At 61.5% G+C, this 17,027-nt stretch overlaps 2 protein-coding genes across 6 annotated transcripts; one reads left to right on the forward strand and one right to left on the reverse strand.

Annotated features, from left to right (window-relative positions):
• Positions 1 to 559: 559 nt before the first annotated feature.
• UBTF (upstream binding transcription factor) lies at positions 560 to 16,561 on the reverse strand. 5 transcript variants are annotated; one of them, XM_045888792.3, is made up of 21 exons: positions 16,175 to 16,561; positions 13,090 to 13,227; positions 11,471 to 11,646; positions 10,854 to 10,937; positions 10,601 to 10,756; positions 8,103 to 8,167; positions 7,697 to 7,817; positions 7,229 to 7,339; positions 6,757 to 6,890; positions 6,461 to 6,602; positions 6,105 to 6,146; positions 5,866 to 5,979; positions 5,619 to 5,774; positions 5,080 to 5,235; positions 4,868 to 4,978; positions 4,405 to 4,493; positions 4,115 to 4,304; positions 3,337 to 3,384; positions 3,158 to 3,229; positions 2,920 to 3,063; positions 560 to 2,824 (listed from the first exon to the last, which is right to left on the reverse strand). In XM_045888792.3, the coding sequence occupies exons 2-21, from the start codon at positions 13,145 to 13,147 to the stop codon at positions 2,699 to 2,701; spliced, it is 2,295 nt and encodes a 764-aa protein (XP_045744748.1). In that variant the 5' UTR covers positions 13,148 to 13,227; positions 16,175 to 16,561; the 3' UTR covers positions 560 to 2,698. The 5 variants fall into 5 exon arrangements, with proteins under 5 accessions (XP_045744748.1, XP_045744746.1, XP_045744745.1 ...); XM_045888790.3 differs by lacking the exon at positions 16,175 to 16,561 and adding an exon at positions 15,716 to 15,927; XM_045888789.3 differs by lacking the exon at positions 16,175 to 16,561 and adding an exon at positions 14,363 to 14,500.
• On the forward strand, positions 13,360 to 15,527 carry LOC129046268 (basic proline-rich protein-like). The gene is made up of 2 exons (XM_054511163.2): positions 13,360 to 13,367; positions 13,646 to 15,527. The coding sequence occupies exons 1-2, from the start codon at positions 13,360 to 13,362 to the stop codon at positions 15,129 to 15,131; spliced, it is 1,494 nt and encodes a 497-aa protein (XP_054367138.1). The 3' UTR covers positions 15,132 to 15,527.
• Positions 16,562 to 17,027: the final 466 nt, after the last annotated feature.

Genomic DNA, 17,027 nt, shown 5'->3' on the forward strand with positions numbered 1-17,027 from the left:
CCAAGGGAGAGCTCCTGGATGGGGACTAGGTCTCCAGCCCTTGGTGGTTCCAGGAACCTGGCCAAGGCCTATGCAGGGAAGGCTATCTATCTTCCTTAACCTCAGAGGGCAAGTCATCTTGGCCCAGCCCACTTCCCATAAGAGCCCTGGGTGGAGTTAGGAAAGTCATCTCTAACCCTGGGTGAGGCTGACCGCTCAAGACAGGAGGGTCACCCCAACTCCCAGTGATAAATCCTTACATGACCAGGGTGAACCCGACCCTAATAGTTCGTTGCTCCCAATTTCCCAAGGCAGTGCACTCTGGGAGAAAATAATGTATCCGTTCCCCAAATTCTGTCTTTAGTGGTCTGACAACCCAAGGTGAACTGAAACGGAAGTGCAATAATAGCACAGAAAAATGTGAAGGTAGGCTGCCTATGGAATCTTTAGGAAGAGAAAGATGGTTCTAGAGAGAAGGGGCAAACAAGCTGGCTTCGAGAGTCTTTCCCCGCTGAACTTGGTGCATCTCCCCCGCACCCCGCCCTTCATTGATTCCAGTGAGCAGACAGCAAGTCAAACCTTTGTTTTTCACTTTATTGTACAAAAAGAGGGAAAACAAAACTTCTACAGTTGGCCTTAAGCTTAGGCAGACACCTCTAAGACATTCCCTCCCACCTCCCATGATACAAATTCAAGTTGTGGTTGTTGCTGAAACCTACAAAAACACTCCTTAAATATTAGAAAAAAAGGGGAGAGAGTGGGGGGGGGTCCTCCCACTCCAACCATCCCATCCCAGTGCCAAAATGCACTCAGAGTGACCTCTTACAGCACCAACACCCCCATCCCCACAGCCCTGTTCGTACTGTAAGAATTTTCGATTTTTAAAACGGGAAAAAAAAAGTGCCCCATTCAAAGTTGTTTTTAAATGAAAACACATTCCACTAAAACACAACAGTATAGGGGCATTCAAACAGGAAAATGGGGTTCTTTGCAGGGGCTCTTGGGAAGAAATAGAACCTATGAACCCCTATATCAGGGTCAGGACAAAGGAAGGGGAGTGGGAGTGGGGAGTATCCTCCCCTAATTCCCCCACCCCCAGCACCACGTCCAAGGCAAAGCAGATTGTCTGCTTTCCTTTGGGAGTGGGACCCACCTTTCCCATCCCACCCCCTGGGTGGACTCCCACTCTTCCTCCACCCCTTGGCTTTCATTCAGAGGGAGAAGGCGGAAAAGCACAAAGCCCCAACTAAATAGGTCATTGACATGATTGTAAGGGGGGAAAAAAGCGCCAAAATGTAATCAGAAAGTAAAAATTTCAATCCACAGAGATAAGGTGGCTTGGCTTATTAAGGGTCCAAGGAATTAGGGTACCAGAAATTTCGAGATGGCCAGGAAGGGTTAGAGGGACAGCTGCAAAAGCAGCCTTTGCAGACCCCTTCCCCAGCTGGGGGTTTGGAGGGGTGGGGAAGGGAGCAGACCTGAGAAATCAAAGGGAATGGGGGTGGGGGGTTCTGGAGGTTTTCGGGAAGGGCAGGAGGGGGGTGTATGTTAAGAGCTTCCAATATATTTCTCGAAGCCCAGTTTCTGAGCCTAAGGTGGCCAGGCAACCTCTCAGGTGAACGGGGAAGGCCTTTCCCACTGAATAAATGCTCTTAGGTTCACCCAGTCTGGCCCCCTCCCCATGCCCCGCTGGAGACCAGCGGGCTCAGAGTCACGTGGCCCTCGAGGGAAGCGGCTACAGGAAAGTTAGAGTGGTTTCAGTACCCGCCCCCCCCAACTGAATCAGAGATTAGGCAAAGCAGAGAATGTGGAGAAAGGGGCTGCCCCAGCCTGTTCCCACCAGGATCAAGGTCTCCCTGGCCCTCACCAACCCATTCACTAGATTCACAGACTGAGGTGGGCTCCCCCTTCTCTTACACACGCGCGCACGCACACACACACACACGCCTATGCACACATCCACAGGTGCATCCATGCTATGTACAGGCGGACACACACACGCACACACTTTTCCATTCGCATCAAGACCGTTTTAAAAAAGTCCCAAACCTACCCCCTAAACCCTCCCTCTCCCAGAAATGACAACAGAGACGGCAGCCGAGATCGGTAGGAAACGTCTCGTTGACAGCTCAGAGCTTAAAAAAAAAAATATATACACATATATAAAAAACACTTCTGCCCCCTCCCCCCGCGAGTGGGTCCAGGCAGCTCCTTCCTGCAGAGGGCAGGGGAGAGGGCTACAGGGCAGCGCCCGTTTTCTCTGAGGCTCCTGCCCTCCTCCCCCCACGTTCCCTGCCTCCAGTTCCAATGTAGGGGTCCAGTCGGCAAGCCCCTCTGGGAAGGGAGGGGTCTTCCCCAAGCTTCCACCCTCCCACGGGTCGGGCGGCGGGCATGGAGGGCCTCACCGAACTCTGGGAACCCCCCACCCCACTCCCAGGTCCATTGTCCATGACGGAACCGCAAGTGCAGAAGAGGGCTGGGCCGGGCCGGTCCAGTGGTGGCTCAGTCTGATGGTTGCGCTCCCTGGAGGGCCCCCCAGGGCTGGTGTCTCTGAGGCTGCAGAGTCCTGGCCTGGGCTCCTCCAGCCCCTCCCCCGCCGGATTAAAAAAAAAAAAAGAAAAAGAAAAGAAAGTGGGGGAGGCCAGGGGGCAGGGGACAGAACATGGGGGAGAAACAAAGGTGGTCAGCTGGGGAGGGGAGCCCTGGGTGGGACTGAGCCTCAGTTGGAATCAGAGTCCGAGGAGTCCCCCGAGGAAGAGGAGCTAGAGCTGCTGCCCTCAGACTCGTTGTCCTCATCCTCATCATCCTCCTCGTCGTCGTCCTCGTCCTCGTCATCCTCCTCGTTCTGGGGGGGGGGGGGGCAAGGAACGCGGTCACCAGGTGGCAGTCCTGGCAAGCCCCCCCCACCTTCCCCCCCGCCGCCCCGCCCCGCCACCTGACCTCATCTCCATCCTCGCTCTCATCCTCACTGCTCGACTCGGAGGAGTCCCCGCCATCCTCAGAGGAGTCCCCGTTCTCCTCGTCCTCCTCCTCTTCATCCTCGTCCTCATCCTCCTCGTCCTCTTCATCATCCTCCTCAGACTCCTGGGAGGGGCGGAGGCACATCAGTGGTCTCGGCCACACCCCTCCAGGCACGGAGGACCCCCCCACCCTACCCCGTCTGGGAGGAGCTCCTTACCGACTTGGACTGCAAGGCAGTCCGGCTGGACTTGGGGTTTGGGCCTCGCAGCTTGGTCATGCTCTTACGTTTCTGGGGGAAAGGATGGGGACACAGACAAAGGGAGCGGCCGTGAGTTCCAGACATTGGCCCCCCCCAAACCCTCCCTTTCCCCGGCGCCGCCCTGCTCCCAGACTCACATTGGAGATGTACTCTTTATATGCTGCCCGGTCCTGGGGAGACAGACTCTGTGGGACACAGAGGGGGAGGTAAAGGTTGGAACGCCACCCAATCTGCAGGTGACCCAAGCGCCAGGCAGCGGGCTAAGCCCTCACATACCACGACCCCATTCTGCCCCTGCTACTCTCCCCATACCTTGGGTCTCTGTAGACAGCCCCCCCAGGATCCGAGAACACAGCTCCAATACTACTTCTCGAGATGCTCCGAACCCTTTTCTGGGCTACCCCGCCCTAGGACTACTGGTTTTCGTGTCCCTCCTGTTGTTCTGCCCAAGCAGAGGCTCCAAAGTTAGTCCTTCCTCAGCTCAGAGAAGCCCCCACAACCATCACCACACCCTGGTATCAACACTCCCACCCTGCAAGCCTGGAGCCACAGATGAGGGGGTCTGGGGCTCCCCAAATCTCTAGACACTTACACCCTGCTATCTCCCAGGGCCCCTGGTTAACCTGCCTGGATAGCTGGGGAACACATAGGTGACCCTCCCCATGTTACAGATCTGACTGCTCACCCAGGGTGCAGAAGGGGAGCCGGTCCCAGCTAGAGTTGGAAAAGGCAGTCTGATCTGGATTATTCTACTTACTAGCTGCGTGACCTTCGGTAGATTACTTAACCTCTCTGAACCTTGGTTTCTTTGACAGCAATCATTACCCTATAAGCCTGCTCGGACGCTGAATGAAATCATGAATGCAGACCAGCCTGACGATGCCTCCTTCTTCCAAGGGTCCCCAGCCCTCTCACCTTGACCCAGAGGTCCAGGTGTACTTTGTACTGCTTCTGCTGTTCCTCCGCCAGTTTTTTGTAGTGCTCCTTCTGGCTCTGGGAGATACGCTGCCAGCGACTACCGATCTCCACCATGCGCTCTTTCAGCGGCAGGTGGTTCAGCTCCCCGTTGGACAGCAGTTCCTGGGAGAACTTCTGGTAACCGTTCCTACGAGGTGGGGCGGCGCAGGGAGGGTTAAGACGCCGACCCAGCAACCCTCTGGCTGTGACCCTCCCCGCGGCCAGGGTGGGCTCCGGCCCTGACTCACATGGGAGGCTTCTTCGGTTCTCCTTGGAACTTCATCTTCTTGGATGAGTTTGCAGCAGCGGGAGGCGCCCGCATCTCACTCAGCTCTCTCTGCGGGGACACCCGGGAGGGTCACGCTCGCTGCACTCCCCCACCCGGAAGTACTTCTGCCTCCCGCCCCAGGCCATCAGTGCCTTAGAAACCAAGGCAGAGCCGGGAAGCTCACACCTGGGTCAGGCGCCGCTGCTCCCAAGTGCTATCACAACTCCACTCACAGGACACGTACCACCGCCCCCATCTGCGGACATGTGACTGAGGTTCTGAGCGGGAAGGTGGGACGTTTGCTCAGGGTCACACAACCAAGGCTGGGGCTCCTGGCTCCACGGCCCACCCACCGAGGAAAGGGTGCTCCGGCCACTGAAGCGCAGGGAGGCGGCCAGCTCCCTCGAGCCCACCGAGCAGGCTAGCAGAGCCCTTCTTCCCACCTCGTATCGCTTTTGGTCTTCGGCTGCCTTCTTAATCCACATCAGTTTCTCCTTCTTCTCCATGTTGTTCCAGGTCATCTCCATGGCTTTCAAGGCCTTCACCCGGTCATTCTGGAGACAAACAGGGGTGTCAGCTATGGGAGGGGTCACCTGGGGCTGGAGGCGGCCCGCGTGGGCAGGCTGCAGAACAACCCCTTTGGGCCCCCTGCCACCTTGAAGCGGGCCAGGTAGTCCCCGATGACGCTCTGCTGCCAGATCTCCTCAGCTCTCTTGGGTGACTCCGGCAGCTTGCCCCGTTCCTCACGGTCCCCGCCCGGCTTCCTCTCGGACTGGGCCTTCAGCGCCGCCTCCCGGGCCTTGTACTTGGCCTGCGGAGGGATGGCGGGGCGTCAGCCTTCCGGCCGCCCCCAGGGGGCGCGCGCTCCCCGTCCAGCACTGCAAGGCTCCCCCCACCCCCTTGGCCAGGGCGGGGCGGCTCAGAGGCTCAGAGGCTCAGAGGCTGGGAGGCGTGGGCGGGGGCAGATGTCTCCAGCCTGGGGCTCAGTGCACCAACCGGCTCTGCTCCCTGGGGAGCCCGGGCCCTTGGCTGACAGCTTCCCGCCTTCCGGCTTGCGGAGCTCCCAGGCTCAGCATCTGAGCCCAGGCAGACGTGTGGCTCACACAGGCCAAGGCTGAGGAAGTGCAGCTAGCCCCTGGGGGAGGAGCGGCCAGGACCGGCCCTGACAGCCCCTGTGGGCCGAGGGAGCCTGACCTTCTTCTTTTCCGACAAGTCATTCCACATGCGGGCCAGAAGCCGGGTCAGCTCGCTCTCCGAGAGCTCGGGCCGCTCCTCCTGCAGCTGCCGCCGCTTCTCTTCAGAGAAGATGAACATGGCTGACACTGGCCGCTTGGGCTTCTCGGAGCCGCCCTGTAGGTGGACAAAGAAGGTCTGGGTCCTGGGGCTGTTGGCGGGGAGCCCCACTCCCCCCCCCCCCCCGTCGGTTGTGCCCGCTGCGCACCTTGCTCCCTTCCTGCGAGGGCTTCTTGGAGGCTGGGCTGGTGGCTTGCTTCTTGTTGATGCTTAACATCTTCTCCTCCCCGAGGACCCGCTGCTGTTCCTCCTCAGGCAGGCTCTGGTCCGGAGACAAGAGGTGGCATGGGGCTGCGCGCCTGGTGGCCAGCTTGCTCCCAGGGGGTCCAAAGGGCCTTAATCCCAAGGCCCGCGTCTGCCCGATGCCCCACCTACAGGAACACTCACCTCTAGGAAACGGAGCAGTTCCACCTCATAGTCTTTCTTTTTCTGGAAAAAGAGGGGGAGTCAGGGTCAGTCTGGGGGCGGACCCGCTGGTTCTCAAGGCACAAGCACCGTCTACAAGATGTGCACAGCCTGGACAGGGCCTCGACTCCCTCTACGGGCCGCAGACACAAGGCCTGAGGCCATCCATCCACTTTGAGCAGCCCAGGTGCTAGACCCAGGACACCACCGAGTTTGGAGCAGGGGCCCGAAATCCGTTTGCCCAGTAACCGACTGACCCTAGCCGGGGTCAGATCTCCTGCTTCAACTCCCAAGGCCAGGCCTATGTGTCTCCGGAAGTCCTCCTTAGCACCGCTCACCTGGTCACACTTCTTGTGGTAGGCATCCTTCTCCTTCTGGGAGAGCAGCTTCCACTGCTGACTGCACAGGACCATGCGCTCGGTGCTGGGCACGTCCTTCATGTTGGCCATCAGCTCGGCGCAGTAGAGCGAGTAGCTGTTCCTGTCAGAACCGGCAGGGAAGGAGACGTGTCCTCCCTGAGCGGCCTCCCCGAGGGACCAGGGCAGCTGGCTTCCTCGGCTTCAGAGCCTGGCCGAGCTCCCTAGATGCTCACTGGCCCACTCACCCCCCACCCCCACCCCAGGGCAGCGCTCACGGAGGTGGCTTGGTGGGTCGCCCATCAAACTTGTCCTTGAGCTGGCGTTCGGCCTTGGTGAGGGTGGACTTGGTGATGCCCTCCTCACTGATGTTCAGCTCAGGGTGCTTCTGGATATAGTCACGCATAATCTCCTGCAGAGTGAGGTGGGGGAATGGAGGGCAACGGGGTGTGGGGTTAGCCGGGGCCAGGGTGGGGGGGGGAGAGCCGCTGGGGAGGGGAGGCAGGGAGCAAAAGCTGGGGGGTGGCCGTGTGTCTGCTACGTCACACGAGACATGGCGCCCTGCCCTGCCCTAGCCTGAGATCTCATGGGGGGGGGCAGGGAAGGTAGGGGCAGAGGTGAGGGGCCCAGAAGGCCCCTCCCTCAGTGGAGGGACAGGGAGTGACTGCCTCCCGCAGAGTGCGGAGGCCAGAGTCAGAGGGCAGAGGCTCTTGAAGAGCCGGATGGGGAGGAGCGCAGCGGAAGCCTAACCTCGTACTCCTTCCGCTGCTCCAGGGCCTTATGAATCCATTTCAGCCTCTTTTTGTCCGAGAGCTGAGACCACTGCTTCCCCAGGGAGTCCTTCACCTCCTTCGTAGTGGCCTGCAAACCAAAAGCCGTCAGACACACACAGGCAGCCAGGGGCAGGGAGAGGGGCGGGGGGAGGGGGGCACAGAGGCCCCCGCCCCCTCAGGCCACAGGAGGTCACATGAGTGTCCCCCACAGGCCAGGAGGGGAAAAGTGGAGAGGCGGGGGTCCCGCCTAGGTGCAAGGGGACAGGCTCACGCACGCACGCACGCACGCACTCACACGCCAGCTGGCCCAGGCCCTGTCCATGCAGCCCAGCCCTGGGGAGGGGCCTCCTCTCCTGCTCCCCTGCACCGTGCCCGGCCGACCTGGTGCGGCTCCCCCCTGGCCACCACCACACCCCCTCCCCGTCCCCCCCGGCCGGACACTCACGTCGGGCCGCACTTTGAGGTACACCTTCTTCTCGTGGGTGTACCACAGCTGCTGGGGGGTTTTGGGCTTCTCGGGGATGTCCGACTTCTTGGCATTCTGGATTAGGTCAGGGTGATCCTCCCTAGCCAGGGCGTGGGGAGCGACAGTCAGCGGGTGCTGGGGGGTCCTGCCAGGGAGACCCCGGCTAGCTGCCCCACCCACCGAGGCTCGGTGGCCTATCAACTGGGGCCGAGTGGGACAGTGGCTACCTGCCTGTCCCTGCCCTTGAGCATGACCCACTAGGGTCTACACGTGACCCATCCGTCTTCCATGCCTCACAGATGGCAAGCCTGAGGCTCTGGTCGGGGTTACCCTATCCTGCCACACCCAGTGCCCTGTGGCCCTCCTCTGGGCTCCACTGCCTTACCTGAACCGGGCCAGGTTTCGCTCGAACTCCTGTTTCTCTCTCTGGAAGTCCTGAATATATTTCATCTGGGGGAGGAGGGGATGGGGTCATCCACGACCCAAAGCCTGAGCTATAAAAGCCACTGAATCCTTGCTATTTTGCCTCCCAGCGGTGATGTGGACAAACCAAGGGTGGCGCGAGCTGGCAGGGGATGGTGGCCTGCCTTCCAGTGGGCTGGGGAGACTCAACCGTAGCCCAGACTGTTGGCTTAGAACCAAACAGTGGGAGCTACTGGGGTCTCCCAGAACACATTCTACATCCTAGTCCCTCCTGTTGAGAGGGAGAGTCCCAGAAGTGGGACCCGGCCTCACCCAGTCCCAGTGAGCAGTGACAGCGCTGGGACTCCCCCTGACCCTACCAACCCTACCTCCCCCAGTTTCCCCAACACCGCAGAACTCCCCGTGATGAGTCAGGAGGTGGTGTAGGCCTTGCCCCTATCATTCCCTCCTCCCAGGTCTGTGGCAGCCGGCATTGGTCTGCTGCCTCCAAGGTGGCCCACAGGGCCAGGGGGCAGGCTGAGTCCTGCTTTCAAGGCCTGAGGGGAGACGGTGTTGAAGGCACCCAGAGTGAATTCTTGCAATGTAAATGACACTCTAACAGACTGGTCTCCTGAATTTGGGTTTTCTTCCCGATCCACTGAGTGGTAGTACCTCCGGTCCCCTGGCTATCCTTCACATGCCTTCCCCATTCTGAACCCCTTCCTGTCACCTTCTTCCCGGCTCCTAGCTGGCAGGCTCCTCCAGCCCTCCCTCCCCCACCCCACTGGCTCTCCTCTGCCTTGGCTTCTCTTCGTTCTCCTCCACCTCCTTCTGTAGGGCTGGCCTCCCTCCCGCCATCACCTGACTACTTCCCTGTTTTGTTTCTGCCTCTCCATTCCTCACCCTTCCTTTCCCACCGGTCCCTTTCCTCTCTTCTTCTACTGGCTACCACTCAACGTCCAGCTCTCTTTTCTCTTTCCCCGAGTCACAAGAGTCAGCCTTGGAAGGGTCCAGGGGCTCACAGCAACTGAGCTCAACCCCTGCCTCTCCCAGAAGAGGCACCAGGCACAGGAAAAGACAGCCTCACTTTCCCCTGTGGTTCCTGCAGAAAACGGGGAACAGAGCCCAGTCCACTCTGCCCCAGTCTCAGTCCTCCTTACACAGAACAAGAAGTCACGCACAGGGTCGGGCTTACCCTCCGCACCTCAGATAAAGACCAGGTCCAGAGAAACGAAGGAACTTACCACAGGTCACACACACAGCAATTCAGGGGTAGTCACGAGAACGGGCCCAAGTCTTGGGTTGCCCAGGCCAGGACCCTGTCCACTCTACTGCGTAGTGTCTTAGCCCTCCCTGGTCCTGGGACCCTTGGCCTCTGCCTCCCACACCCTGAGTGTCTGGGTGTCGTGTGTACGGTCTGCTCTGCGACCTCCCCGTCAGAGGGGCCAAGGAGAACTCCGCCACTTCCTACCCCGGCTGGGCCTGGGTGGCAGTGGAGACAGCTGGCTTCACCCCGCCAAGCTGGCTCCTTTTCGGGTGCAGAACCAAGGGGGCATGTGAGCCTGCAGCCAGAGTGCACGGACCGGGAAGACGGAGGACTACGCGTGGGGCGGCGGCCAGTGCCGCCTCCTGAGAGCTGGCTATGTGCGGCTTGGTCTCTTCTTCCCCCAGTGTGCCCGCTTCTCTCTCCCGCTGCCCCTCACTGACCCCTCTCCGTGGCTCCGCCTCGCAGCCCGGCACCCTTGCTGTCCATCTCCCCACCCCACCCCCATCTCGCTCAGGGCCCGGCTGCAAACCTCAGGGAGGGTCCATTTGACCTCACCGTGCAGGACTGGGTCCAACCCTGCCTGGGAGACTGGGGTAACCTCTGCCCAAGGTCAATGATCTCTGATGGCCTGGGACTGCAGGAGGCCACAAGGGACACGGGGCATCCTCGGGCGAACGTGTGCGTGGAGGAAGGAAGCCCACTTCACGTGTGGATGTGGCAGCGAGAAGCACACCCGGGTCCTGCTCCGCTGTCACTAGTGGGGGGACCCAGGACACGAGTCCCTCCTGAGCCTCAGTTCTGTGCCCACACAATAAGAATAATCCCTTCTCCAGGGGTTCCCTGTATGGGAATACTGCATGCATCAGATGAGACCACAGTGGGAAACGTCAGAGGATGAACCGCTGGGCCAGCCTGACAGAGCATGTGAGCACAGACGCCGAGCTGTGTGAGAGAAACTGTGGACTGTCTGTGGGGTCAAAGGCTGGACTGAGCACCTGCCGCAGTCCATGTTACGCCTTCGACAGTCCCTGCACCTGACTGTGTGTGGGACCAGGAGGAGGAGATCAAGTGTGGCTGCCCGAGGCCCTACACTCTGCTCTGCTGACCGCCCCCCCCCATGCCAAGTCCCTCTAAGCCTCCCCCCACAGTTGACCTACACTGCACAGCTGCTCCCTGCCTTTTCCCTCCTCCCCATTTCACCCCCCTCCCCCCACCTTCTTCTTCTCCGGCAGCTCCTTGTATTTCTTGGACAGAATCTTGGTCAGGTCCAGGTTGCTCATCTCAGGGTGGAGCTTCGCGTACTTGGCCCGCTTCTCCATGAAAAAGCGGAAATAAGGGGTCAGGGGCTTCTTTGGGAAGTCCGGGTGTTTCTGGAAGGAGGGTCAAGGACATGGTGAAAGTCAGACAGTATCTGTTCTTTGGCCCATTCCTCTCCTACATGTCATGTTCCTCCTCCTGGAAACTCACCTTGAGTTTTTTGCCTTTGTAAGGATTTTTAACGTGTTCCTGAGCATCAAGGATCAATTCTGTCAATGTTCGGAACTTCCTCACCTGGAGGAAGAAAGGAGGTGAGTGTAAGGGGAAGTTCGGAAAGGGAAACACCACCCCAGAGCATATCCCCCTTTTCCAACGGGTCTCCTCTATTTTCCACTAGACTGAATTTATCAAAGGGGGAAGGGCAGAGGCCAACAGCCACCACTCAGCCCCTGACACCGAGGTGCTGGCCCATGCCTCCGGCAGAGGACCAGGCAGTCCACACACACCAAAGGACAGCAACAAGGTGACCACCTGACCTCGACGTGTTGTCCATGCCAGCACCTCATTCAATCCCCAGAACAGCTCAGGCGACAGAAGCTCCAAGACGGTAAGTATTCAAGGCCACACAGCTAGAAAGTGGCAGAACTGAGAACTCTAGGCCGGCGCTGTCAACCGTGCCACCTCCCAAATGCACAAGGGCGACCACATGAGCACCTCGCCTGGTCTCTTTCCTTCCTGTTTACAGACTTCTGTTTCCTCTCCCCCACCAGGAAGGTTGAGGCAGGGGTTCGTGAAGATGTGTCAGGAAAGGGGGGGGATTCAGTTACCTCATTAGAAATCTCCACCCATTTGAGCTTGCACATGTCTCCAGAAAAGTCTTTAAATGCTACTTTTTCCCAGTCCATATGTGACTCGGTGGTTTTGAACTTGGAGCTGTCGTTGGATGGAAGGTTGTTCTTCATACATTCCAGCAAAGTCAGCATGTCTTCCTGAGACCAGCGGTCTGGGGAGGGGTAAGAAAAGCAATCATGCCCAGCTCATGCTTTCCCCTCATCTGTTCCCCAGTCCTTAAGTGCTCAATCCTTCTTTCCCAGAGCATCCCAAATCCCTGGTTACCTCCGATCTGAAGGCAAAGACAAGACATGATCTAGTCATAAGGGAAAACTGTGACCATATGGATTAGAACAGGAATTCCAGTCCAGACAGCATCATACCTAGAAAGCCAGACTTGAAGTCAGGTCTGGCTTACTTCAAAACCATGATCATTTCTAACATGCCAGACTGCCTCAGGCTACTATTTATTGTGGGGAAGAGAAAGAAATGAGGCTGCGGTGATTTGGGGCCTGGTGGGCCAGCAGCGAACTTACTGGGAGAGGGGAGAGAAGCAGGGAGGCACAACACATCTAAATGTGTTGCCTAGTTTAAGCTCTAGGTGGATCCCATAGATGTGCAAGGACTGAGGATGGAGTGTGGGAAGTAAGAACCCATGCAGACGGTTCTCTCCTGCACAACTGTAAACTAACGTCAGAGATTTGAGTAATTTGGGGCAAGTAAGAAAAATGGAATGGAAATGGAAAAACCATACAGGACAGCTGGGAGGCAAGACAGACAGGTGGGCAAAGGCTGTCAGGGCCCTGGCTCCAGGGAGAACCCCCAGAATTCTGAGTTGTCTTCTGGGTCCCACTCCCCATGGAGGCCAAAAAAGGGGTCTGAACCAGCTATTTCCGGCCACTGAAATACAGCTCCAGTAGGCCTCTCTGGAGGGTAGCGACCCTGGAAGGTAAGCTGGGAGAACAGACATCCAGGGCTAGGAGTCAAAAGGGCTCTTCATTTGCATCTGCATCTGCTAACCTGGGTCAGGGCTTCCACACGGTGGGTCACATGGGCCAATAATCCTCTCTCCTCCCAGTGTCCCCCAGTCATGGCCAGATGCTCAGCTTCATCCTACCCCCTGCCCTCATACACACAGGATGCCCACTGGATGGGGTAGGGTCTGGTTATGGACCTTCTTCTGGCTTGGAGTCTCAAACCACCAAAATACCCTCTCTCTCCACCTGCCTGACCAAGAACCTTGTCCTCTGAATAACAATAAAACACCTGAAAAGCCTCCCCAATCCCTTTCTTGTCCCCCTTCCCCCGCATTCCTCATCCTTCCTCCCATTCCAGGACACTGGGTGAGGACAGGACACACTCTGGCCTGCCTGGGAACCCCAGAAAGAAGGCTGGCACAGACCTCCTTCTCCCGCTCTAACCCAAGAATGGAGCGTGAAAAATACGGTTCACAGCCTCAAGGCCAAATAACTTGGGTTTGGCCAAACTCGACTCATAAAACTGAAGATGTCCCCCCTCATCTCAATTCAGAGAATGCAGACGACCCCTTTGGAAGGGGAGTGGGCCCTGCAGCCAGCCATGTGGGAAAAGAGCACATAAGTTAAAGAGCTCCTACCTTGGCCTTTGGGGGCGGCCATTTCCAGGTCTGTGGGGCAGTCGGCTTCTCCGTTCATTCTTCAGCCGTCCAGCCGCCTCCTCCAGCCACCTCCTCGGTCGTGCTGGCCGGGCAACCCGCGGTGAAACCCACCTCACCCTTAACGAGAAACACCAGTCCCCACTCAGGCGGGATGCGAGCTGAGGGACTTTCTATTCCTCCCCCCCCCAGAGGGGAGGGGGGCACAAGTCCACCTCTCGCGGAGACCCTGCCAAGACCCCAGGAGACCTAATGGGTCGGTGGGTGTGGGAGTGCGCCACCCCCCCCCCCCGCCCCGCAGCCCGGCTCCACCGCGTGCGCCCTCCCCTGCCCACGCGAGAGACTGCTCCCAGCTCCCGCGTGCAGCTAGCGCCCGCCCTCCGCCCTCCTTCCCCCACCCCGGCCAAAAAAAAAAAAAAAAAAAAAATCTCCTCCTCCTCTGTGCGCCCGCCCCGGGGAGGCCCCAGGCTGGAGGGCGGGGGAGGAGGAAGGGCGGGTAAAGGGCGCGCGCGGCCGCGGAAGCGGGCACGCGCTGCAGTCTCCTCCTCCCGCCTCCCCCCGGCCGGTTCCCCCCGCCTCCGCAACCCGGCGGGGACCCGGACGCAGCGCAGCCGCCGCCAGCCCGGGAGCGCAGCGGCCGCACCGCCCCCGGGGACCGGATCCGGATTCCCGCCGCCCCCCCCCTCGGGCTCCCGACGCCGTCCCCGCCCGCCTGGGCGGGCGAGCAGCCGGAGAGAAGCGGCCTAGCCTGCCCCCCCGCCCCCGAGCCACCCACCCCGGTCAGAGGCGCCGCCACCGCCCAGCCACCCCGACGCGCACGGAGGAGCCCAGCGCAGAGGCGCGACCACGGCGGGAACCGCCGCCTCCTCCCCCGAGCTTGCGGCCCAGCCCCGCCGGCGCCCCCGCCCCGGCCTCCGGGGAGCCGAGCCAAGGAGAGGGCGGGAGGACGGCGGCCGCGAGGCGGGGGCGCAGCGCTCACCGGCCCCGCCGCCCCCTCCGGCGGCCGGCGAGAACTGCGCCTGCCGGCTCGGAGAAGCGCGGGCTCCTGTGCCCGCGGCCGGGGCTCGGCTCGGGCCTCGCTTCCTGCCCTCCCCTCCCCCGGCTCTCGGCGTCCTCTCCAGTGCCCTGATCCTCCTTCGTCCAGTCCCCTGCCTGGAGGGCGCCCCGGGTTCCCCCCCGGCGTCTACGGCACCCGCGGTTCGCTCCCCGCCGCCTGGCCCCGACCCCGGAGCGCGTCCTCAGCCGCCTCGGTTACCCGGCGCAGCGCGGCCTCCGGGCTTCCCGCTCCGGCGGCTCCCTCCCCGGCTCTGAGCGGCGGCGCCCTCCCCCGCTCGGCCGGGCACAGCCGCAGCTCCCTCCCGCGGCGGCAGCGGCTCCTCCTCCGGGCGCGGCGGCGGCGCTGGGGCGGCGGCTGCTGCTGGGGCGGCGGCGGCTGTGGCTGCTGCTGCCTGCTGCTCCTCGCGGCGAAAAGCACAAAGCACAGCGCCCTCCGCCTGCAGGCAGCCCGCCCGCCGCCCGCCCGCCGGCCCCGGCCTCAGCTCGCACACCCCCCGCCGCCGCCGCAGCCTCCGCCGCCGGAGCGGGGAGGAGGAGGGAGAAGGGAGGAGGAGGAGCGGGAGGGGGGGCGGGAGAAGCGGGGCAGCGAGCGCGTCCTTCCCCGTAGAGCGCACACCGACCCCCGGGGAGCGAGCGCCAGCCCGCCCGCCTCGCCGGCTCCGCTCCCTCCCACAGCCTGCCCGGGCGGGCTCCGCGGGGGGCAGCTGGGAGGAGGGGCGGGAGCTGGGGGGACCCGGGCGGCCGAGGCGGAGGGAAGGAAGGAGGGGAGGGGGGTGGTGGTGGTAGTGCTGGTGGTGGTGGCGGCGGCGGCGGCTGTTGCTGCTGCTGCTGCTGCTGCCGCCGCCGCCGCCGGGGAGGGGGGGGCCGGGGCAGGGAGACACGCAGCCGCCCGGATGGCGGCGGGACTCGGAGCCGAGGCGGGCGGGCGGGCGCCGAGAGCGACCTCGCCAGACCCGCGGGGGAACTAGCAAGCTTGGCCGGCGCGGGAGGGAGGGCGCGAGGCGCGGCCGCAGAGAGGGTGCCCGGAGGGCCCCCCGGCGGTCGGGGAGGCTGAGGGGTGCCCGCAGCTCTGCTTCGGAGCTCTCCCCCAAGTCCTCCCAGCTGAGATTCGGGCTTCACGGCAGTCCTCACTTCGCTCCCCTCTCCCGCCTCCTGGAGCGGGCGCTCCGCGCCCACCCTCTTCCCCGGAGCGTGGCCACCGGCTTGGGGCGCACGCACGCCCATCGCGGCGCCAGGCTTCGGCGCCTACCTCGCGGTCCCCTTGCTGCCGAACGGAACACACACGAAACTTAAAAAAAAAAAAAAAAAAATTACCCGTACAAAATGCCCTCCCTGCAAATTAAAAAAAAAAAAAAAAAAAAAAATCCCCTTTGCTCCTTACACCCCGAAACCGCGAGGGAGCGACGGGCTTCGGCGGAGGACCAGCGCTGGGAGCCGGTTCAATCCAGCCCGGCATGGCTCCCCAGGCCTGCCCGGGCGCATGGAGATCGGCGCCGCCGCCACTCGCAGCAACCCCTCTCCCCCGAAATCCGCGGAGCCCGGGCTCACTTACCGAGCGTGTGAATGGGAGCGCGGGCCAGGGGCACCGAGGGGTGCGGCGGGCGGAAGAGCGGAACCGCAGCTCCGCCGCAGCCGACGCCGGGGCAGCGAGTCGCCAGACAAAGCCCGAGATGGCGAAGCGGAGCGACGGCTAATGGCGAGCCCCACGCGCCGCGCTCCGCCCGCCCCGCTCCGCCCGCCCGCCCGCCTCGGCGCAGCGCAGCGCCGCTCCGAGCGCTCGCCCGTCAGAGCCGCCTCGGCGCCGCCGCCTCCCGGGCCACCCCGGCCTCGCCTGGCCCCTCCGCCTCCTCCGGGCCACTCAGCCTCACCCCCTTCCCTCCCACCGCGATGGGGGCTGCACGAAAATTAAAAAAAGAAAAAGAAAAAATGCTTTTCTTTCTTTTTTTTTGGTGGGGGGGCAGGGCGGGCGTGTTGAGACTTTTGGGGTTTTTTGCCCCCAGCTCGCACTCACCTGCGGAGCCGCCGGGAGGGCTGGGGGTGGGGGCGCGCGGGGCTGAAGCCGGCGAGCGCGGGTTGAAAGCTAGCCAAGCTCTGCAGCGCCCGACCCGGGCGTAGACGCCGCCGCCAGTCCCCGCAGAGAAATCGTCCTCCTACCCCCGCCTCCATCGCTCTGCGTTTCTCTTCCAATCAGCCGGTCGCTTGGCGGCTCCTCCATTCTCCGGCCAAGCCCGCTGCCTAGAGCGAGCTCCACTCCTCCATCTGCTAGCCCGGCTCCTTGCTCCCCTGCCGGGGCCGGCGAAACGACGTGGGGCCGGAGGGGGATTTGCGAGGGAACCTGCCTGCTTCCCGCTCCCATTGCTCCCTCCCCGCTGCCTCCTGCCTCCTGCTTCTCTCCTGCGTCTTTCCAACTCTCCCCTGTCGCCACTGGTGTGTGTCTGAGTGTGTGCGCGGTTTTTTTTTTTTTTTTTTTTTTATTGCTCTTTGCTTTTGCAACCCTGAAGCCAAAGCGAGGGGGTGGGGGATAAAGGAGGGGGGTGTTACAAAAAAAAAAAAAGGGCAAGAAAGAAGCTCTTAGATTTGCAACACATTGAAAACCGGGGGAGCACCCCGCCTCGCCGGATCTCGGCTCCCCGCGCGGGCCTTCCGGGTTTTAGAGCGAGCCTCTCGTTGTTCTCAAAGCCCCTCACCTCCGCGGGGTTTAGGATCCGAGGTGTGCGAGCAAAAAGTTCTCCCCCTGGGCCGTAGCAAGGGGTGTCAGGGTGGGAGTTAGAGGGATTTCTCAAGAAGCAGCAGCCATTCCCCCCCCCCTTCTGTTTCGGTAGTTGGGCCGGGGCTGGGGTGGAGAGCCTAATCCCGGTGGGTCT

This window comes from Mirounga angustirostris, unplaced genomic scaffold (genome assembly GCF_029215605.1).
Source record: "Mirounga angustirostris isolate CCGP_5_RB_7025 unplaced genomic scaffold, mMirAng1.0.hap1 SCAF_17, whole genome shotgun sequence".
Taxonomy (NCBI): domain Eukaryota; kingdom Metazoa; phylum Chordata; class Mammalia; order Carnivora; family Phocidae; genus Mirounga; species Mirounga angustirostris.

What these genes read in the sequence shown, in the direction of transcription:
- UBTF (XM_045888792.3), bottom strand. Translation starts at nt 13,147, where the DNA reads ATGAACGGAGAAGCCGACTGCCCCACAGACCTGGAAATGGCCGCCCCC. An exon ending in ACCACAAGAAGTGTGACCAG is followed by an intron (nt 6,147 to 6,460) that starts GTGAGCGGTGCT and finishes CTCTTTTTCCAG; the next exon opens with AAAAAGAAAGACTATGAGGT. An exon ending in ACTTGTCGGAAAAGAAGAAG is followed by an intron (nt 5,236 to 5,618) that starts GTCAGGCTCCCT and finishes ATCCCTCCGCAG; the next exon opens with GCCAAGTACAAGGCCCGGGA.